The 24,586-nt window shown below is 39.2% G+C and overlaps 1 protein-coding gene across 2 annotated transcripts in view; it reads right to left on the bottom strand.

Annotated features, from left to right (window-relative positions):
* The window catches only part of add2 (adducin 2 (beta)), a 66,816-nt gene that overhangs the window by 8,456 nt on the left and 33,774 nt on the right, over positions 1-24,586 (bottom strand). For both annotated transcript variants that reach the window (XM_039768429.1, XM_039768430.1), the window contains exons 7-14: positions 22,465-22,614; positions 22,032-22,175; positions 10,514-10,612; positions 10,213-10,389; positions 9,846-10,085; positions 8,311-8,427; positions 8,044-8,133; positions 3,873-4,041 (exon numbers count right to left, since the gene is read on the bottom strand). In XM_039768429.1, the coding sequence (XP_039624363.1) occupies positions 3,873-4,041; positions 8,044-8,133; positions 8,311-8,427; positions 9,846-10,085; positions 10,213-10,389; positions 10,514-10,612; positions 22,032-22,175; positions 22,465-22,614 (1,186 nt within the window). The remainder of the gene's footprint in view (positions 1-3,872; positions 4,042-8,043; positions 8,134-8,310; positions 8,428-9,845; positions 10,086-10,212; positions 10,390-10,513; positions 10,613-22,031; positions 22,176-22,464; positions 22,615-24,586) is intronic.

Genomic DNA, 24,586 nt, shown 5'->3' on the forward strand with positions numbered 1-24,586 from the left:
GACGTTTCTGCCTTAAAGGAGCAGCAGGATTTTACCTTAATTAAGTTAAACCAGGAAGAATTTTAAAATAATCAATGCAATACTTGCAGTTGTGCTCAGAAATGCAAGCTCTATCTAACTGAAGTTGCAAGCCTGCAGTGAATTATTTAATTTCCTTATGAACCCGGGCCTTGTGGGTCTTGTTATCCTGACTGTAGCACCTGCTCCTGCCCCTTTCAAACTCTCTGTGCATGCCAGATTTTATAGATACAATATCCACAGAATGTACAGTTTCACCAGCACCCTGTAACTCTAAAATTGGATAAAGCAGGCTCAGTAAATAGATGAAGAGTTTATATTAATAAAACACTGCAACTAAGTTTTTAAATAGAATCATGGTGTGTATATATATATATATATATATATATATATATATATATATATATATATATATATATATATATACACACACACACAAACTATATATATATATATGTGTGTGTATATGAATCATGCATATGTTTCAGCCATAAACAAAATGAGTGGAACTTCATCACATTCCCTATGAATGTAAATGGGATGAGGTTTTCTTTGTTCTAATCTATATGTTTAAGAATTGTACCCTTGTTCCAACTAGCTTCTGTATTTAATCGGAATCCTAGTCTTAATAAGAAAGCTATTATTTTCCAGTTTCTGTGTTTTTGGATCATAGTAGAAATTAGACGTTTGTTAAATTTCTATTAGAATCTACCAAACATTTATGTTGTTTTACCTGGTTTTTAAAATTTTCAGCTGCTTTTCTAGGTTTTTGGGTTATTTAATTTATTATTTACTAATTTGCTATCAGACACACTAACATACTCATTAGTAAAAAGTTAACAGTCTTTCTGCATTTTTACAATTTGCTGTGGTATCTGCTCTACAACAATTAAATGAGCAAACTACAAAGAAAACATGGAAAAGTTAACAGAAATAATCATGGTGGATATTCATTTACCACATAAATTGTGTTTTAAAATGAAGCATTTTTTATAGGTTTTACAAAATCTTTATCTGTTCTTCCAGCATACAATGGGGCTAAAAGGAACAAAGTGAATAAGTAAAAACCTTAAAACGTACTGAATACACTCATTGTTCAAGCCAAAAATAACAGTATTGATCTATGTTTTGAGATTCCATACATATTTCCATGTCATTTTAACAAGGGAAAAAAAATAATCACAAACCAAAATATTGTTGTGCCATTCAGTCATTTTAAAAGAAGACTGTGCAGTTTACTCAGCTTCCTCTGTGACATCTTTTAAAGCTGGGGCATGGATTCACCTCGGAAAGTCATCGCCAACCATTGTTAATGACCTAATTCAATGTTGATGATCTGTTGTGAATTTCTTTATCTGTTCTGTACACAACTAGGCAATAATAACTGAAAAAGTTACAATTGCCTATATTCTTGACTATATGGAAGCTGGATCGATAATGTATGTCTCACTGAGAGAATATTGTAATAACTCGGGGCCTGAGAAATGGAATTAGTGACTTTACGCTGACTGCTGGTGTGGTGGCCCTAAATCTACTTTGTGGTTCATCTTTTTGCACGCTCATGTATGCTACCTGGCTATGCAACTCTTTACTTTAGCTCCTTCCCAAAGGCTATACATCTGGGCTGATGGACTCTAGCAAACGAAAAATGTATCTGAAGTAGTCTGTAGTTCTGTGTCTTTGCGCACCCCCTCCACTGTCAATGCTGCTTGCTAAGCTCTTTTCATGCTGACTTCACCAGGTCATGCAGAGCTGTCATTCCTGCATCACAGCGCCAGGATCTGCACGAGTTTTACATATTCACCCCATACATGTATGGGGTAATTGATATCAGTGAATGTCAGTGAGCTTACTCACTCAAACACATTGTTTGAAGTTCTTGTATTATGATAAAAGCAGCAAGAGTGACTCCTCATGCGTTCAAAAAGTCAATGATTTCTTTGTGTTGATTCAATCTGCTCCACTGCACACCCTTGCCTCTTTCTTTTTAATCATGCATGTGCTGACCATGAAAACTGATGTGCAGGTGGTTTGGCTCCTTTAAAAATTTAAGGCTTTTCTTAAAAGTGCAGTGTAATCAGTTTACTTCAGATGTATTGTTGTTTGTACAAAAAATACAATGACACGCCTATGTGCTCTTTTTACTGTGCTATCACCTGGCATAAATCTCTCTCTGAAGACTTTGTAAAACAGCACAAAATGTAATTAGCTAAAAGTAAGCACCATTTGGAAAAAATAAGCATATGATGTGAGAGTACATCTGTCTGTTATTACTTGCTATGGCCGAACATGACTGTTGAAAAAAATAACTGCAGAAGCAGAAATAGCATAACAAGTGGCCTATAGGTTGGCACAGGGGGTTTGTTGGGGTTGTCAATTCCACACAAAGTCTGTGAGCAGACACAGCAAAGAGAAATTATATTCTTAATTTATAGTTCCAAGAATCCATGATAAAATAATTATTTCTAGTTTCCTTTTGTTATCACAAGAATGCCTCATAAATGCGGAAAGCACATTTTCTTAAATTGAAGCATTTGCTGCTTCAAAGTGGACATATTTGGTAAGTTTCAAGGTTTTTTTCATTCACCTATGGACCCATGTACCATTTACCACCATTCTAAACTGCAAGAACAGATGAAGTATTTTTGAAATTTATATTAAAAAAAACAAACTTTATATACCATGATTGTAAAGAAATACAAAAAAAATACTGAACTTATCCTTTAAGCATTTAAAGCAATGGCAAGCTTACAAATATTTCTAAAATGTTTTCTTAATGTAAAAAAGCACACAGTGGTGCTTTTCTGATTACACATCAAGAGGGAAAAAAACAGCAAATTAAATTAGATCATCTAGAGATAAAATAACTCTCCACGTGCCTGACTGGTTGGAACAAAAAACCTGCAGGCACATGGGATTCCCAGGGCTTATTTTAAGACTAACTGTATTTTATCAAAAGGTACTGTTATTTACGGAATGTATTAAGGACACAAATGTTAAATCTTTACAAATTTGGTGTAAAAAAATTCAAGCATTTAAAAAGAAAAAAAATTAAGAGCATCACTTCAGCAACTTGCTAAAAAAGTACGACCTAGCTCTTGAATTGATGTTAGTTTTACTGTGCATTTTTCTAACACAGAGGATTAAACATGCAAGTCCATCAGAAATAGCAAACTGAAGCAATCATTTGCAAATGTAACATTTAGGAGCAGCAATGGACATTTTCACAACATATTATTTTGGCATTTAAATATAACTTTATAACTTTTAAATAGGAACAGACTTACTCCGATATCATGTGTTCTGTTTCAAAGTGAATTTGGGTCTATGGCTATAATTAATACCATCAGGCATACAATATAATAAAGGCTAAAAGTCCATTTTTAAAATTGACTCTTCATCTACTAGTTCTGAAGTAATAGATCTTATTCTGGCAGCACCAAAAACTATTCTGATTAACTAAATAGGACTTTGGGATGAAGGAGCAATCCAGAGCTCTTCATAATATAAAAGCTCCATACTTAGAGACCAGGCCTGGATTTTAACCAAATTATACTGTGCCAGGACCACATCCTAAATGCCAAACAGTTTCCCATTATTTCATTAGACTGTTTTATTTTCTTCACTTAACACTTTTGAAAATTCCTGTACTATGAGAAAAGATATTTTTTTTCCTATGTAATTCTATGTTAATTTATTATAATTACAACCACAGCAATTTGCCTGCCTGATTCTTATACACTAGTCACCATATGTAAACCTAATATCTGAAAATGTTCAGCTACTGCATATTTTATTCAATCAAAATTTGATTATGTATTTGCAACAGTATATGTCACAACTGGGCTTCTCACCCTCTATGCCAAGTTGTTTCCTTTGCACTTCCTTCTTGTATTCCTCCAGTTCCTGGTCAGTAAGTTGGCTAAAAGGGTTTGGTGGTTCTGGTTCAGGTGTTGTTACTGTGTCTGGCTCCTCAACAGCTTCCTTCTTTCCTCCAGACTCTCCCAATTCACTGTCTGCAGACTGACCCATGGTAGAAACAGAAGGAAAACAAGGAAAGGGGAATGTTAACAAAATAATACCAAGGAACTCTTTCTGTTGTTAAAAATGTCAAATGCAAAAAAAAACAAAAATCTTTTGAAAATGATAAAGTAAGATGATTAAGTGTCCATTGATAAGCACAGATCAGATTTTAAGTACCTACAATATTTGGACATAGACTTTTGTTTTTGCTGTTACCATAAAGGGTTGTTGTTTCCTGGATTCTGGAAACCTCAGGTCTGACACAAGCACTCATATCTCATTCGCACAGGCCATGCGCTCCGCCCAGTATAACATCTGTTTAAGAAAGTAAACCTGTTCATCATGTATGCTGTATGATATATTGAGTGGCATATGAATGGCTGTTTCAAGGAGTAGACTATCTGTGTTGACCAATACATACATAACAAACAGACATTCAAAGGCTGTTGAAAAGTTTTACACCAAGCAAGTAAGGCCAATGATTACCATGAAGAGTGCTACATGAATGAAACAAAAAGCATAGTTGATAAAGGATTACCACACAATGAAACACCTGAAAGGTTTCTTGTTTAGTCCATTTTTCAGTTCTATGTTGTACAGCATGTCTTTTTCGTAACACAGTAGGCAGGTTAGGCTTCACCCAATTGTACCAAATGAGACAATAAGCTGGTAGCATAGAAAAAATTATAATGTTAGAGTGCCAATTAAGTAATGGTGTGCCATTTTAGGAAATGGATTCATATAGACCTGATGTTGCTTGATAAGTAGGCAAGAAGTTTAGTGCAGTAAGTTACAACCAAACGCAATGGCAGAGGGAAGTGGGATTATGAAGCCATCTCTCCCAGAAGCAGAGTCTAATCCAATGTAATTTCTTGTCAGTCCAAATTAAAGAGATATATACAATGTACAGTTTTGAATTAGACCATCTACAGTACAAAATTAAAGAACATTGTATTCTACCTAGCCTAAACTTGCATTCATTTTGAAAATGTAATTGAAAGCATTGGTTTCCAGTACTGATTCTCAAAGGGGTTATTACTTTGAAGTCTGCTATACAGTTTAACAGTTGCATTTAGAAACTTAAAAAAAAAAATTACAGTTCTCTTAATTATGTAGCTATTGAATATAAGAGTGCATTATTTATTTGTTGTATACTATTTATTCATTATTATTTAATTTTAATTTTTTTCTTTACCATTTTACAAAGCACTTTGAGCTACACCCTTTTGAAAATGGGCTCTAGAAATAAATGTTGTGAAAAAATTCAATATATTGTCAATATACAAGTCTGTAAAAGTTTTGATAATGTGTCATATATTGAATGTTGTTTATTATTTGCTTGTAGCAGATGACAGTAACACAAAGGTTTTGCCTTCAGATATCACAAGCATCAATACCAAATCTGAACTGCTGAACTGCAGTATTTTTACTACGTTTAGTTTGTTATTACATTTGCATGTGTTCTGTATGTAGTACAGTACATGGAAATACATACAGAAACATACAAGTTTCAGCATTGTCTTACATGTAAGCCACATGTAGTATTAGGGTGTTGTACTGTGTTAGCCATTATGAATCTAGTGAAAAGTCAAGCAAAATGACATATTGGAATCTTTTTAGGTGGCCAATAAAAGATGTCATTTTGCTCCACTTTTTACTACATGTAAGACACTTGTTATCCAGAGCCAGAACATTGTAAAATCTACTCACATTAGAAAGTAAATTTAAAATGTAACTGCATGTTTTAATACATTCCTAAAATGTTTTGCACAAATATACATTGTCTGCATCAACTAGCCAAACCATACACAGATATAATGTGAATACATTAATATTACAGTAGATCCCAGCTTGTATCCAATTGAGAAACAACACTCTATGAAAATGTGATATAAAAAAAGAGGAACCTCAGAGAAACTCTGATTTTCATAGGGTTCTGCATTTTTCATTACAATGGCAACATCTGGCACAAAGTGAGAAACTGGTCTGAGCGGGTCAGCTGCTTGGCATAGGGCACAATGCAAAACATATCTATACTCACTCATGCTGAGCCATTTAGAGTTGGCAATCAAAATAAGTCAACTGATTTAATGTGTTATGTCTTTTAAAGTTAGTCAGAGAGAGAATTCAGCAAGAAGTGCAACTCTCCTAAGGCTGGCATCACACTACAGGAGGTGGAGAGCAGGTCACCAGACATTCAATAATGCAGCAGAACAAGTAATTGGCAGATGACAATTAACAGCTCAAAGGGATCTTCATAAAGTATATGGACAGTAAGAGCAATATACATATTAAGCTGAACAATAACAACCAGCAGCTATGGAAGATAGCAACTCCAACCTCTGTCAAACCTATAGAGAAGCAACTCCTAGTACTTTTACTACTGAACACTAACTTGAAATTAAACTAACTAACTAAAACAAAATACCACAAAGTCATCTGCAGTTTGTTACTGATGTCCACCTGTCAGTGTGTTCAGCAGTCCTCTTATTCAAAACCTTACTCAGTGCTACCTCACCCTCTCCTGAATCCTCCATTATTCTCATCAGTTTTGCCTGTGTCCCTAAAAGACTGTTTTGTGTGTTCTAATGGTGTTAATCAGGTGGTTTCCAAAGTTGTGCCTAATCTGTCTCATATTATGACCAAGTTTCCCTCTTGTTTTTATGTACTTAAATAATACTGCTGTAAAAATTATACATAAGGCTGCATCAGACAAAAACATATCCCAGCAGTACTGAGCCCAAATCAGGTCTCCATTCCACTGCAGGGCATACTACTTACTGTATATGCCCATACACTAACAACCAATGCTCACCTACTGAGCACTACTTTAATTGAAGCCACAATGGAGCTCTAAATTCAAAACTGAAAACTCTTTATTTAAACAGTCATTCACAATAACACTGTATGGGTGACATGGTCAAAACCCTTTCAATCTAATAAATGCAAATTGGGGATCATGTACAAACGTCTCACAGGTGCCTGGGTGTTTTGTCTTGTTTCACTGTATTTGGAGCAATGCAGTACTTTCTTTATTTTCACTTAAAAAAACATTAATAAAATATTCATTTTGAATTAGTTTTTAGATCATAATATTAATATATAAAAGAAAAAAATTGAAACATAGTGAATCTTATGTATGGGATTTTTATTTTTCTTAATTAGCACTGTGCTGCTTAGCATCTCGCACGAGTGTCCGAGCATTCTAGGCCCTCCATTGGAGAGAGTCCTGTAATACAGGTAAAATGATCAGTGTTGCTTACTGATAATAAGAACAATTTACATAATTACTTTCTTTTAATGATAAATATTTTAACTGAGAGACAATTTGGGTGCCGATCAACTAAGTTAGACACTACTGGCCAAAAATTGTACACACCTTTTCTCCATACCCTTCTTTTATAGTAATTAAGGTCACTAATTTTTACTTATTACTGTAAAAGCACACATATACAGCAGAACCTCTTTGATTATATTATGCAATTTACTGCTGATAAGCATATGGAAAGTAATGAAGCCTGTTTAAAGATGATGCTTTCAAAGGACCATAAGATAGGACTTTTGGGTAATGTTGTAAATGACAATTTGACAAGCTACGTAGACATGTATGACTTACTGTATTAACATCATCAGATAATTTTATAATTTTTTCTAATTTTAAGCAGTGTAGGGGAAAGTAAAATAAACCATATTCAGCTGGCTTAACTCTGGCTACTTCCATATATACATACCATTAACTAGATTAAATATTTTAAAGTTTGGTTTGTGCTATGCATTTTGTATGATCACAGCTTTATGCATATCACTACAATATGTATCCATTTTTAAACGACTGGATTATTAAACATGTAAAATGAAAAAAAGTCAAATAAAAGATTCTTCCTAGGAATATGCACTGTATGATTATTATTTCTTAAAAAATTATAAAAGACTGGAGGTGCTAAAGATTTCAGGGAGGTGTAGGATCAAAACAGACAAATCTAAAACAGATCCTAATCTCACCGGACTCCGACTCTTTTCTGTAATGACACTGGCCAGAAGCTGTGACTGTGGTCCTGCTGACTTTACATCCTGACGATTCTGTTCTCGGATCTGTAAGTAAAGAGAAGGAGGAAATCTGACTTTCAGGATAGAGTTAAATTTAAATCTGTGCACAATAATTAAGCAGAATAGGAAAGCAGGTAGAAAGAGAGAGAGTTTGAATAAAACAGTTCAAATAGGATTGGCTAACAATGACTGCAAAGCAGACAGGTAGAAGTCTCATTGTACCTTGTTTCTTGTCTCCAACACCTCTCGAGGATCTGTGAAGAGGGGTACAAACTGGTTTGGGTTTTCAATCTTAATGGCAGATCCACTAGTCATCTTAACCTCTTCTGCTTTCAGCCACTATACCGAGAAATAAGCATAGTTAAAAATAATCAATAGCTTCGGTTACCAGGTATTTATATTACATTTACTTATTTGGCCGATCCCTTTATCCAAGGTGACTTATAACATTTATGATATAGTTGGTTACATTTCTTTTTGGTTTTCCAATTACAGCACTTGCTTATGATCACACAGCGTCAGTAGCAGGATTCCAACACATAACCTCAGGATTTGAGATCCAAAGCCTCAACCACTACACCACACAGGCTGCCTACCAGGCAGCTCCATTAAAATTAAATACTAAAGACCTGAAACTATTTTTAATCTTATTACTTTAAACTAGTGTATCAGCTGGTTTCAGGTCAGATAAAAAAGGGAAAAAATTGGGAATATTTTAGCCTATTCACAAAATGGCATTGTTAACTTGTGTTTTTATGACAGCTAAAATCAACTATCTGGCAAGTATATGCTTGTGTATTCTATATGCAAGCCAACGAACTAATACATTTCTGTTTTGTCAGTCAATTAATATTTGTAATATCTTGTGTCTTTCACGGAACACATCATTGCAATACGCTATGCAAATCACAAAAAATACATTCTAGTGCAACAAAATAATGTGGTAACGGATCATGGTTCTCTCTCAGGCACTTTACTTTTATCCAATTTCCCAGCTAGCAGTCCAAACCACATAAGACCTATATTTAGAAATATGTTTAACATTAAAGTGTCTGTCAAGTAAATATAAGTAACATAAGTTCATTTGTCAGCTTTATGGGCTGTAAATATATATAGCAGCAAAACTGTTTTAGGTTATTATGCCTTACATTCTGTTTAAATGTTTATCTTTAGGAAAATTACTTTTTCTGCTTATTTTATTTTACTGATTGATTGATCGATTGCGCACATGTTTGTATAAATCATCCAGTTTTCTGAAACTGATCAGCTTTGATGCGAGTTGTTATAAAACTATATGAGGCGCATGAAGAATAAAGAAAAAAAAAATCTGTAGTGCGGTGCCTGCCAGTAGATGGCAGCAAAGGGCTCCGTTACCCCTCTCTGCAATGCAGACAAAATACAGTGTGACGTTCAGTAACGCTGGGCAGCTTCTCCATTCTAGAATTGGAGAATGAGCTGGAAATATGGTGTATGATACAAATTCCAGATATGAAATAGTAAAAATTTATAAATAAAGATGTCCAAAAAATGGGCGATCAATACAAGAAAACGCGCTCACTCTTCACCTTGTTTTTTCTGCCTGTATATGCTTTAATTATGCAAGCAGGTTCTTTTTCTCAGTATTGACACATTTGCCCTCACTAAGTCATTCTGTTATTTAGGCACATCAATTACGCAGCCCTTTGTCCTTCACTGCATTAAAAGTTAACCTATAATTCACTATTGAAGCAGTTGCTTCTCTGCCACTGATAACTCACTGTGGTTTTAGTGCTGGGGCTGCCTTCTGACTGGCTCACACGCATGTATGTGTTAGGTGTATTTAGCCAGCGAGTTTTCTCTTGTTGTTGTCGATGTGCATGCTGCTTCAGAGCTGACCGGGGAATTGGGATATCTTCAAAGGTGAATGCTGTAACTGTAGCAGGAATTTCCACTTCACTGCGTGGCTTTGTTCTCTCTTGCATGAAAGGGTGGCGGTAGGCATATCCTGTCCGATATCCCTAATAATAATAATAATAATAAAATCATCAAAAGTATTTTAATACATTTTAGATTTTAATAAATTCATAAATGATTCCATACATAAAAACATTGACAAACAAGACCCAATATTTAAATACAGCTCACCAAATTATCTAACATCCTCATAAGTGCCTCAAACTCATGTTCACCAAGACGACTCTTCTGCATGGGTCCAAAGGTAGATCCTGCCCACCCCACTGAGCCAGCCTGATAAGGGCGATGTTTCTCCCTGTCCAGAAGAATAAGATCCTCTACTTTTCCTACACTGCAGAGACTTGAGACCTGGAATGACAAACAGTATTAGGAGAAGTACTGGATGCAATTTTCTTTGAAAGGGTTCCTGCGTCTTTCAAAATACACCACTAAATTACTAAACCTGTTTTGAGGTGATTGTCTCACAGCTTACCTGGATCTCACAAGCGGACTGGATGTGATATACACGGTAGAAAGCTTCCTCCACAGTATCGCCCAGTGCTAAAATCCCATGGTTCCTCAGTACCAGCACCTGAGAACAAGAGCACAGAAAGAAACGTTTCCAGCACTGGTGAGATGAGCAAGCATTACTCTTTATTAATCTGTGCACATATTTCCATAAATCGTACTTGGCACTGAGCCAGGTTTATACAACTCCAATGTACTTAATGAGATGTTTATTTTATTCTAGCTTTTCAAAAGCAGCACACTTGTTTGTCATTTTACAAGCATGAAGTAAGATGTTTGATATTTTGCATTGTCAAGGCATTTTAGATGCCTAACTACACACACTTGAAATATATGATTGTATATCAAGAGTCAATTCTTCTTTCTTCTGAAAGAGTACATATAGTCCTTCAACCAAACTGGAATACATTTGTAAAATATTTGAATACAAAAATGTCATTCAAGACAAAAAGTGGAGAATAAGCCATTGGATCTTTAGTTGCACTTCTTTGATAAATCAAAATGCAAATGCAGTCAAGATTTCTTTGAGAAAGATGGGGGCTTTTAACAGCAATGCTGGTCAGAATGGAAGAAAGAGGTGAAGATTTACTAGAAAAACAATAAATCTTAAAAAAATAACAAACATTGTATGAGCAAGACAAAGGAAAACTGAGGAGATTAAGACGTGGGGAATTATTTGAGGAAGTGGGTGTATACCCCTAAATAAAAAGTATCACATTAGCCAGCATCATTATATGTAAGATATATTTTATGTACTGTATGTATGTATGTATATGTGTATATATATATATATATATATATATATATATATATATATATATATATATATATATATATATATATATATATATATATATATACAGTATATAATCTCTTTTAAGCTGTTGTGTTATTTCACTGATTAATAATTTGTTTGTGCTAATGCGATCTTTACTATCATTTTTTTGAGACTTTTAAATTTTTGTACTTCCATTAGTTCTAGCCTGCTTTGCATGTGTACCTTGCCAATGTTTTTGAATTCTTCACGACATTCTACTTTGTCATCTACTCTGTCTTTTATTTCCGGCCCCAGGCATGGTTAAATCTTTTGGCACAAAGACTCATTTCACGGGACATGAAAGTGTCTCTGCAAGAAAATCACATCTTGTCTCCTTCCAAGATTTTTTATAATAGAGATATATTATTATATATAACTATTATAAAAAATGACTATTATATATAATCTTATCTCTCTGCTTAGATTGAAAATGTGTACACTGGGGTTAAACTGATATTTTACATTATTTACAGCATAATGTATTCTTAGGGGACGGCACGGTGGCGCAGTGGTAGCGCTGCTGCCTCGCAGTTAGGAGACCCGGGTTCGCTTCCCGGGTCCTCCCTGCGTGGAGTTTGCATGTTCTCCCGTGTCTGCGTGGGTTTCCTCCGGGCTCGGTTTCCTCCCACAATCCAAAGACATGCAGGTTAGGTGGATTGGCGATTCTAAATTGGCCCTAGTGTGTGCTTGGTGTGTGGGTGTGTTTGTGTGTGTCCTGTGGTGGGTTGGCACCCTGCCCAGGATTGGTTCCTGCCTTGTGCCCTGTGTTGGCTGGGATTGGCTCCAGCAGACCCCCGTGACCCTGTATTCGGATTCAGCGGGTTGGAAAATGGATGGATGGATGGATGTATTCTTATGGAAGCAAAATTGATTTAAAGATTAATTATTTTTATTTTATGAATTGTGCAAAAAATAATTTTTCTTTTATGCAGTGTCTTCAAGGTAGGCATTTAAAACTTTAGATGTTAGCTCTTTTGTCTGATTGAAAGAGCACAGTGGTCTGGAGTATATACAGTACAGCACGTGGATATGCAAAACAGCAGCCTGATAGGCAAAACATAAGCAAAATATATGATAAATGAGGTGCAGACCTATAAATATCTGGGAGTGCAGCTGGATGACAAATTGGACTGGACTGCCAATACTGATGCTCTATGTAAGAAAGGTCAGAGCAGACTATACTTTCTGAGAAGGTTGGCATCCTTCAACATCTACAATAAGATGCTGCAGATATTCTACCAGACGGTTGTGGCGAGTGCCCTCTTCTACACGGTGGTGTGCTGGGGTGGCCGCATAAAGATGAAAGACGCCTCACGCCTGGACAAACTTGTTAAGAAGGCAGGCACTATTGTAGGAGTAAAGTTGGACAGTTTAACATCTGTGGCAGAGCGACGGGCACTAAGCAAACTCCTGTCAATCATGAAGAATCCACTGCATCCACTGAACAGTGTCATCTCCAGACAGAGGAGTAGCTTCAGTGACAGACTGAGGAGATCGTTCCTCCCCCACACTATGCGACTCTTCAATTCCACCCGGGGGAGTAAATGCTAACATTACCCAATGTTATTGTCTGCTTTTTTATTTATTTATTTATTTTTTCATTTTTATTACTATTTAATTTAATATTGTTTCTTTGTATCAGTATACTGCTGCTGGATTATGTGAATTTCCCCTTGGGATTAATAAAGTATCTGTCTATCTATCTATCTATTGTCACACACGTGTGCATGGGAAGCAGCTGAAGGGCTTAGGAAATACTGTTTATACATCTGCCCAGGGGGGGTGCACTGACGCTCTTTCTGAGTTCTCTGCAGGTCTTACCCGGGAAATCCCACCAGGAGCCGCCATTTCCAGGAAGGACACATCACTTCGGTTCCGGCCCCAAGAATGAGGTCACTTCCGGTTCCGGCCCCAAGGATGATGTCACTTCCAGTTCCGGCCCAGAGGACGACATCATTTCCGCCCTCTGTGCTATAAAGCTCACTGCCTTTGCTTAGGCAGGCAGTTCTGTTTTGGACTCTGTTGTGTAAACAACTGTTACAATGCCTCAAAGACTTTTGCAGCCGGGAAACCGTAATAAACGGGTGGCTGCCCCAAACCTTTCCACGTCTCTGGTCTCCACTTATTACAGTGGCGTAGTCGGCAGGATGGTGTCCCGATGAACCGGGACACGAACTATCACGGAACCAGGTGGGTGAGTACCGGGGCGAGTTTCGGGGCGGGGAGTGCGCCAGAGGGTCAGGAAGGACGCGGTGCAGGCTCTGCTCCATGAGCATAACTCGGTGGGGACCACCCATCTCGTGGAGAACGTAGAGGGGACCCACAGGCGTGGGCTGGCTTCTGGGGAACACACACGAGTGGCTCAGTATGCTCTCCTTGGCAGGAAAGCCGAGCTGCCCATCGGGACCAAGGTCCCAGTTAACGATGGGTTGTCCCCAGGCCGGCAGGTGAAGGAAATCATAAACTGGGAGTTTAACCCAAGCAAAGGGCTGTCAGAGCAGGCTATGGCTCTCTGGCAACAGGTGGGTGAGTGGCTACGCCATTCGAGTTAACCCCTTACAAATAGTGCAGCAAGTGGCCTGTTTTTGCTGCTAAAAGACTCCCCCAGGAATTTGCCCAGCCGGCCTGGGGCGAATTCCATTCTATGGACGAGCTGCTGCAGCTCTTGCAAACCCAGAGGCCGGCTGTGAAACCTGGGAGGGCAGAACAGCCGCTCTGTGGACTACCGGGAGCTATGTCCCACTAAAGCAGTCCCTTCCACGCATTCCAGAGCTTGTTCCAAAGTCGCCGGGCCGTCTGGCTTGCGACCTGTCGGGGAACAAGGCGGACCGTAGGGGACAATGGCGGGGTTGTTTGTGTGCCCTTAGCAATCCCTGGCGGATAAACATACGGGGAGCTTCTTATTAATGGACATAAGATAACAGCGCTGTTCGATTCCGGCAGTAGCGTGTCTGTCGTTGCTCGCCGTTTTATTCTACCGCAACAGTGGATTAAAAGAAGACCAGTCTAAAATGTATACACGGAGATATCCGCATACAATACCGCCCGGTGTTACGTATGTCTCGGAGGAACCCTTCGACAGCTTACCGTGGCGGTGCATCCGGATCCTCCGTTTCCCGTAATCCTCGGGCGAGACTGGTCTGATAGTAACGCGTAGTTTAGAAAGCATTCCCGAAAAACTTATGGCCTCGTTATAGATGACAACGATTCATCTCAAGTTGCTTCCACACCGTGTAATCAGCCGACAGGGAGTGGGGCGGTAGGCCAAGAGAGTGACGAAGACACTCCCGGACCGTCCGGGCTACTACGTCATCCACTAGCGCCCGCAGCGAGGAGGAATCTCCGCCCCTTGAGGTCAGACCGACCCGCTCTCTGAGTTGCACTTTCAGTTTAGAGCGACGCCGGCTTCTTTCAAGAGAGAACAGTGGAATGACGACTCTCTGAAACACATAAAGAATGCAGTGGTTCTCGTTAACGGCCAACGCACGCATTTGCCCATGCCACAGGGACCTCACTTTGTCGTTGATAATGATTTGTTGTATCGGGTCGCTGAACATGAGGGAAGGTCCGGAAGTTGTTGCTAATCCCGCGGACCTACGGCGGCAGGTTTGCGAGTTAGCACACTCCCACCTTCTTGGAGGCCATCTCGGCTCCGATAAAACATTAGAGCGAATTAAGCTCCGTTTTTCTGGCGGGGATTAATGAGGAGGTTAGCGCTTTTGCATTTCCTGTCCGGAATGTCAACTGCGGCAAATTCCTAGGAGGACCGTGCTCCTCTGGTTCCCCTTCCCCTTATTGCGTTCCCTTTGATAGGATTGGGGTTGACATAGTAGGACCCTAGAACCCTCAGCCGAGGATATAAATATATACTCGTCCTCGTGGATTATGCTACCCGATTCCCTGAAGCCGTTCCGTTGCTCGGCTACCACAAAAATATTGCACGGAACTAGTAGGAGTCTTTTCAGTAGGCATTCCTAGAGAAGTCCTGACGGACCAAGGAACGCCTTTTACCTCGGAAACGTTCAAGGAGACTGCCAAGTTACTGAAAATAAAGCATTTAAAGACCTCGTGTATCATCCTCAAACCGATGGCCTAGTGGAGAGATTTAATCAAACTCTCAAGCAAATGCTACGTAAGGTAGTCAGCAAGGATGGGAGGGATTGGGACCAACTCCTCCCCCTTGTCCTCTTTGCATATCGGGAAGTTCCTCAAGCCTCTACGGGTTCTCTCCATTTGAATTACTGTACGGAAGACAACCCGGGGTTTATTGGATATTTTAAAGAGGGCTGGGAAGGGAGGCACAGCCCTCCACTAATATTTTGGAATATATCGCCCAATTGCGCGTAGATTTGATGCAATAAGACCGATTCTAAAAGTCATATAGAGGAGGCGCAATCAGCACAGGCCGCCTTTATGACCGTGGTACGACTCTCCGGGAGTTCCAACCGGGGATCGCGTCATGGTATTGGTACCAACTTCTCACTCTAAACTGCTCGCCATTGGCTAGGCCCCTCGAAATTAAGGAAAGGAAGGGATTGGTTGACTATTTGGTGAAACAGCCCAATCGCCGACCAGCTGAGCGAATATATCATGTAAACCTGCTGAAACCGTGGAAGGAGAGGGGTCCCGATCCCTCCTCCGGACAGCCCTGCTCTCTCTTCGCTGAAGTAAGTTCCCTTAATTTCGGCGAGCAGCTATCCCCCAGACAGAAACAAGAGCTCGAAGCAGCTATCCGCTCTGTCCCAGAGGTGGTAAGTGAAAAACCCGGTCGGACCTCTCTGATTGCGCATGACATATTGACTGACCCGGGGGTGATCGTCCGTGAGCGACCCTACAGACTCCCGGAGGCAAAGAAAGTAGAAGTGGAACTGGAAATCAAGCGAATGCTGGCACTAGGAGTAATCGAGGAAAGTAGTAGTCCCTGGTCCAGTCCCATCGTCTTGATTGCTAAGCCTGACGGCAGTTGGAGGTTTTGCAATGACTTCCGTCGGCTTAACCAAGTTTCCAGATTCATGCTTATCCCATGCCTCGCGTGGATGACCTCCTCGAGACTGGGACCAGCCAAATTCTTGACTACACTTGACATGACAAAGGGGTACTGGCAGGTTCCTTTAACGGAGTTCGCGAAGGAAAAAACCGCGTTTAGCACTCCTAGCGGACACTGGCAGTATCGTGTCCTTCCATTCGGGTTACACGGGGCGCCTGCGACTTTTCAGCGTCTGGTGGACAAAGTGCTCCGGCCCCATAACTCGTTCTGTGCTGCCTATCTGGATGACGCGTCATCTATTCCAGCACCTGGAAGGAACACATACAGCAGGTCACAGCAGTATTACGGACACTGGGAGAGGCCGGGCTCGAATCAACCCCAAGAAATGTTTCTTTGGATTGAGGGAAGCCAAATATTTGGGCTACCTAGTGGGCCGGGGTACTGTGAGGCCACAGTGTTCCAAGTTGCAAGCCATAATGGCCTGGCCCGTCCCAAACCAAGCGGCAAGTCCAATCCTTTCTCGGTTTGGCCGGGTACTACCGCCGGTTTGTGCCTCGCTTCTCCGAGAGAGCGGCGCCCTTGACCGATTTGACAAAGAAAAGAGCTCCTAATACGGTGGTATGGTCTGATAAAGCGGGGGCTGCATTCAGTGACTTAAAAAGGGCTCTGACTTCAGCACCTATCTTGATCTCCCCTAACTTCTCTCCCTTTTATCCTCCAGGCGGACGCCGGACACAGGCTTGGGTGCCGTGTTGAGCCAAAGCGTCGACGGTGTTGAACACCCCGTTATGTACCTGAGCCGGAAACTGTTGGACAGGGAGACCAGGTACACGGCGGTGGAGAAAGAGGCTCTGGCGATCAAATGGGCGGTAACTCAGCTGCGGTACTACCTCTTGGGTCGCGTGTTCACTCTGGTGACGGATCATGCACCTCTGAAGTGGATGGCCCTTCACAGGGAGTCGAATCCACGGGTCACGAGGTGGTTTCTTGACCTGCAGCAGTACAAGTATACGCTCGTTCATCGACAGGGGTCTCTTCATGCCAACGCCGATGCCCTCTCCCGGGCCCACGACCTCTCGGTGCAGGTCGCCCGACCCGACGGGTCTGGGCTGAGGGGAGTCTTGTCACACACGTGTGCATGGGAAGCAGCTGAAGGGCTTAGGAAATACTGTTTATACATCTGCCCAGGGGCGGGTGCACTGACGCTCTTTCTGAGTTCTCTGCAGGTCTTACCCGGGAAATCCCACCAGGAGCCGCCATTTCCAGGAAGGACACATCACTTCCGGTTCCGCCCCAAGAATGAGGTCACTTCGGTTCCGCCCCAAGGATGATGTCACTTCCAGTTCCGCCCAGAGGACGACATCATTTCCGCCCTCTGTGCTATAAAGCTCACTGCCTTTGCTTAGGCAGGCAGTTCTGTTTTGGACTCTGTTGTGTAAACAACTGTTACAATGCCTCAAAGACTTTTGCAGCCGGGAAACCGTAATAAACGGGTGGCTGCCCCAAACCTTTCCACGTCTCTGGTCTCCACTTATTACACTATCTAAACAACTGAAGGCATTTAGAAAATAGGCATTTCTTTAAGAAGGCATATGAATATTGAAATTAATCCAATCTAGAAATAATGATCAACTGTATTAGAACCATTTAATTACTTCAGTAGCTGATTGTGATTTGAGCCCTTTAACAGAGATTTGATCATTTAATTTAAATGAGACACATATGAGCTAGGATACCCTACTTTCCCTTTTTGTATTGCCATTTCTTAAAATAGCCAGTGACGGCCTCTTGATTTTTTGCAGTATAATTATATCCAGCGACTGTCTGCTTCGATTTTATTCAATTCAGTGTCACATTCCGGAGTTGGAGACTATCCTAGCAAGAACAGATAAAAAGCAGCAGCAAAAATTTTAAAATAAGTTAACTCACACAAATACAAGTTTCATTATCAGGTCAACCTAGCATCACATTTTTTTGGACAGAGGGAGAAAAATGTCATGTATATAAAGAAATGCATAGGAAAACAGAGAATAGTGGAATTCTAACTAAAAGAAACTCCAACAGCACCTGTGATGCAAAAATTCATTTTGTTTAAGAACATGATTTGACTACACGGAATACACTGAATAGGTAGGCAAATCAGGCCCACAACAGAAAGCTTTAAAAAGTTAAGTTGGAAACTGTTTCATTTGGTGTTCTACTCAAACAAATGAAAATCTGAGGTTAATTACTGCTAAATGAAATTACTGTTTATAGCAAGGATTGACAGTTTTTTGCAGTATTACTTTAAGGTTTGCAGCAGCTTAATTAGTCTTAATTGTTTTGCTTTTGCTTCTGTGGACTGGCGCTCTGCCCGGGGTTTGTTTCCTGCCTTGCACCCTGTGTTGGCTGGGATTGGCTCCAGCAGACCCCTGTGACCCTGTAGTTAGGATATAGCAGGTTGGATGATGGATGTTTTGCTTTTGATTTAGTGATGGTTTGGCTAACGGGGAATGTATTGCCTGGCAGGAGAAGGTGGCATGGACCAAGGCCAGGATCCAGCAGAGCTTAAAAAGAGAGCGGGACATGATCCATTGTCTGGGGAAGCACATGTTGTGAAGGGATTGGTTGGAAGGGAACCATCAAAGGCTGGTGTGTTAGAGTAAGAGGTGTCCCAGATGGGCGTAGACACAAAGGGGTGATCAACAGAGAGAGATGTGTGATAGAAGGAATTATTCCCTTAGAATAAGACAACAAGGAGACCTGGCAAGTATTGGAGGTTGGCAGGAGGGCAGTTCACCTACTGCACCCTCAATTGAAGAGCCCATCAGGCTTAAAGTTAGGTAATAAGCTGGGGCAAATGTTCAATGGTGACAGAAAGAGACCAGGATAGGAAGAATCTGTGTGTGGAAAGACAGGAGGTGAAGAGAGTGCTTTATGGAGCTTTGAGGTAAGCAAGTGTGTGAGTCGTAACATCAGTAAACAGGGTTTAAGACTCATATAGACAGTAGAGTTCATTTCTGCATTGAGCATTATTTTCAACCAAAATTTGAATTTTGTTAAGTGGTTTGTAGACAACAAATAAACAAAGAGTGGCATATCTGACTTTAACCAAATAAATCTCTTAAGACTAAAACAAACTTATTTTATAGTTGTGGTCTGATTTCTATTTTGGAAATATTCTGGAAAACTGTTTTTGTCAGTAACTGCATTTTTTTTTTTTATGTCACATCCAAAATGGTGGAAATAAATATATAGAGACAAACTGTAAATCTGTTGTTCTCATGTAGGACAGAGACATTGTCCTGATAGTTAAAAGTGGGAGAGATCAGTTAAGGTCTTTTTTTAAAGGATTTTCAAAAGAACAATTAGGCCGGTAAAAGCAAAGGTTTAAACAAACAAATTTGTCAAGTCTCCTGTGAAGTTCAAGGGGAACTTGAAGTCAAAGCTGAAACATAACTTTAGAATTCTACTCCTAAATAATATATTTGTTTGCACTTCTTTAATGTCTTAATGTTCAGACACGTCTCTTTGTGCACAGTCTTGCTTTATAATCTAGCAGTGATGATGTCCGACAACATGCAAAGACCAAACAGGGCACCAGGCAAGTGCGCTGCATCCACAGAAATAACACAAAATGATGCCACAAGAGTAATGCTAAATATATAAATGAAAAATAAAAGATATGACAAAAATGACAACACGGTACTGACATGTACACTGAAATGTTTGTTTTAATATGATGCCATTATAGATTTCCAGAATTGTAAGGTAATAATTTCTCTTTGCATAAGTGCCACCATGACTGCCTGAGACAGTTAAAATATTTAATTAGTTTACTTTTATATTTCCATTTAATTTTAAACAACTACTCCACAACTAACTAACAGGGTCATCTGTCGGAGAGGCTATGTGACATTAGCTGTCATTTTAGACTTTTGGTGTGCTTCACGACGGACTCTTTCTGAATAAGATGCAGCACAGTAGAGAGATACATTTACTGCACTTGTAGGGTGTGTAGTGCTTTATTGTTCATAACAACAACAACAACAACATTTATTTATATACTGTAGCTCATTTTCATACAAACAGTAGCTCAAAGTGCTTTACATATTAAAGAATAGAAAAATGAAAGACATAATTATAAAACAAAATAAATCAACATTAACATCGAATAAGAGTAAGGTTCAATGGCCAGGGGACAGAAAAACAAAAACTCCAGACGGCTGGAGAAAAAATAAAATCTGTAGGGATTCCAGACCATGAGACCGCCCAGTCCCCTCTGGGCATTCTACCTAAAATAAATGAAACAGTCCTCTATACTATCTAGTACCTTTCTGAACCAGCTTATTTCAATACAGGAACACATTGGCCATCATGTTTTCTGGAAGAATTAGGTGCTAAGCAGGAATCAACCATGGATATTTATGATCACTTAATATGAATCAACACCACACATTTTAAATGTTTTACAATTTTTAAGTGAGTGTTTGACAGCTGAAGAAATTTCTGATCTGACAGGACGCAAACTGGAACAAGCCATCTAATTACATAACATGTCCTTTTAACAGCACATAATGACTTGCTTTATTTGACTGGATTGACAACCTGCAAAAACAGCTTCTTGGGTAGTTTCATAAATCATCTATTTTGTGATAAAACATATGTTATTGTATGAGAATTAGGTCATATGGGAGAATATTTCCTAAAGCTGGCAAACAATACGAAAGACACGATAAATGAATGCATGACATAACTCAAAGCATATTATTTGTTTTAATCACGATGCCCAAGACAAAAAAAAATATTTCTTTGTACTGTAAAATAATGGAAAAACACAAAGACACTGCCAAACAGAAATAAATAAAATATACAAAACACACAGGCTAGTTTCACATTTGCACTCTCAGCTTTTAAAGCAGTAAACATTACTGGTCCATTAAATATTGCCAAATGTACCAGTCAAGGCAGATTCATGTGCCATTTTCCCTCTCTGGTATTAAATTTAAGATGCTGACACAAAGTGGGAAAGTTTTTATTTTTCTTTTAAATGTATTCGTCAAAATTAGGGAACATTTTTTTTTTGACAATTTCACTATAAAAAAGTTAAATCTAGATTTTTATAGTCTTTAAACTATATATTAAATTCTGCTTGTGAGCTGCATTTTAAGTGATCCTATATAAATAAGGTACGTTTATGGTCTTACACTGATACATCAATATAAGAAGCGATAAATGTACTGTCAAGAAAGATTGAGGACAAAGCAGAAGATAAAATTGACTGCATTACAAGGGTCCATCCATTTTTGATTAAAACCATTTAATAACTTGGAATATATTATGCTACTTTACAAGTCTACAAAGTACAATTTACTAAATGATATTAAAACGTAAGGTATGTCCAAGAAACAGAAAAGGGAAAAAAGGTAAAAAGGGCTATAAAACCTGCATTATACTTATATGAGGTATTGAATGGTATGTAAATTACAACATTTTGCCACAATGAGAAATATTTTTATCCAGATTTGTGGAAAGCACTGCATTTTATAAACTGACAGAATCAAATTAAACTTTCAAGATGCATGAACAGTTTTGCACAAATCATTTTAATAAATATTTTTTAAATTCACATTAGCTTTTACATTGAAATCAAAAAGCTTCTGCCTCCACAGTGAATATTTCCTTTGATTGGAGCCTTACCTTAGCTGTGGGCCCTAAGCTCTTCTGGAGCTCCACTCTGTCATTCTCATCTTCCATAGAGCCATTGTAGTCAAAATAGGCCACATCTCCAATCAGCAAGGCTTCATGCGAAAGGGGTAGGATTCCACACTTCATAGAGGATACCTGTCAATGAATTAAACTTTAAAATTTATGAAGGGATATTTTATAATGGGTACTTTGCAAATCGAATAGCAAAATTTAATTAAATGAAGGTACAAATGACTAGATAAAAAGGTACACTGCCATATTTGGAGAGTATTAGAGGGGATTTGGCTCCTCAATATGTATGTAAAAATAACATAAAATTACACAGGAAACTGAGTAGGACTACAAAGCAGAAACATTAAACATTTGGATAATCAAGATTTTTGCTTTTATGCTAGTAACGGTGTCCAGTATGTTGTAATCATACCGCTGCAGTAGCAGGTGTTTGTAGGTGAAGAACACAGCGCACATCTGGCCTTGCTGAGTAGATGGCAGAATGGAGGTGAAAGCCATTGGTATCCACAGAGAATGTGGTGCTGCCTTTCTCCACCAACTCACCAAGAATATTGACCTTAACCTAGGAAAGTAGGAAGAAAACACAAACAAGTCGGAACTAAAATCAAACTATTAAGACATACCCTTCACAGCATAAAGTCAAGTAAACAAGTATAGTAATGGTAACCCCTACATGGTTTTCTTCAGGAAAGGCTGTTAACTTTAGTTTTTGTTTTGCTCTTCTCCGCTGTAATCTGATCATGTTTTGTTAGCTGAAAACTCTATTAGCATAACTTTAATAACATTTGGATCTCTATATTATTGCTTATCTAACTTGGTATGTATGTTTATGTCTAAATATTTTTAATAATGAGCATTTCACTTTTTCTTTATTATAGTATATTTGGAGATTTGCGGACCGGTACTCTTGGTGAAGAGGACTATATGAGAAGAAAGCAAACCGATGTAGCAATTGCTCACTGTGGAAGTGGATAAAGAAGGAATAGCTTTGTTGGATATTCTAGAGTACAAGCCATACAAACTGAAATTCAGGACTACCAATAATGTAGGAGCTAAATGTGCTTCTGTGCTGCTTTAACTGACAACAGAGTGTATGCCTTAAGCTGGTAAGATAACAACCGCTTATCTTATCAAGTCCACCCTCCCAGACCTCCCTTTTGATGCGAGAAACCAAGCACAGACACTCTTGTTTCATTTGTCTTGAGAAGCTAATACTGGCCATCTTCAAGATGATTTGTGCTGTATGGTTCAAATGATCGGTTGCCTCATTCAGTTGGTATGGAACAGACAAGTCAAGTAGGGAAAATTCACATGAAAGTCTCACATCCACAGCAATAATTGGAATTAGCCAAGTGATTACACAATGTTGACCTCTTATCTCTGTCAATAATCTATATAAATTAAATCATAATACCCTTTGTCTATGTTGTGAATCTCCCACTTAATGTAATGATATTTATACATTTTACACACTAAGGGCTTCATTTTAGCCTTAAGATCACATCTTTTCTGTTTGTTTGTTAGTCGGTCAATCACTTAAAAATGGATTAATTGATTTTCAAGAAGCTTTGCAAGTAAGTTGGATCACGGTGGCGAGCTGAAGTGGGGCAGGCACTTTTCAAAATAGTGTCAATCTTCATGAAATATTGCATATATAATAAAGCTGAACCAACTTAAAAACCAGTCCGCATGGTGCTTCAAAAATGTAATCACGAAGGGTAATTGAAATGTATGGTGGGGGTCCGGGAAGGAGGGGCTCGACAGGGTGAATGCATCAAACAAAAACAGTTGAGTCAAACGTTCATGAAAGTTTACAAGTATATTAATGTGGATACAACTTAAAATCTACACTTTAAGATCTTTGAAAAGTTCCATCAAGAAACAGGGTTTCAATAAGTGTGGTGCAAATCCAAAGCTGCCATTATTAAACCAGAATGGTTCAGTTGATGTTAACAGACTTGGTATATTATTGTATACTGGCTCAACTTACTGCGAGGGCTACATTGCAACTGGGTGATTCAATGGCAACAATGGTTTGGGGTGTGATGGGAGACCAATTGCATCACTCAAACACAGCTATGTCTGCTTTCACAAAAGTCTGTGTTTACATCAGTGTTCATGACATTCAAAATATAGACTTCATAGGGTTTAAAGAATTTCTTTGAGTTGCCATAGTGGGAAGGCCAAACACCACAAAAAACGCGCCTTTCTTCAAAACACATAAGTACTGAGCAGATATTTATGGAATTTTGTATGACTATTGTGACAGATGGCCGGCCAATCCCGGCCAATTCCCCCACGCCACCAGGTGGAGCCCTCCCTGCAGCATGGAGGTGCCCCGAATGCCAGCAGGGAATTATGGACATTGGAGTTTTCTTTTACAGCCCTGCTGGATACAATGGGGGCCACTAGAAGGCGTTGCAGGGAGGAGCAGTGACTATTTTCCCTATGCCCTGGAAGTGCATATGGACAAGGGGAATGACGTGCTTCCGGGGTAAAGAAAAATGATTTTTATTTGACCTGTAAGTGTTCCT

Source organism: Polypterus senegalus, chromosome 11 (genome assembly GCF_016835505.1).
Source record: "Polypterus senegalus isolate Bchr_013 chromosome 11, ASM1683550v1, whole genome shotgun sequence".
Taxonomy (NCBI): domain Eukaryota; kingdom Metazoa; phylum Chordata; class Cladistia; order Polypteriformes; family Polypteridae; genus Polypterus; species Polypterus senegalus.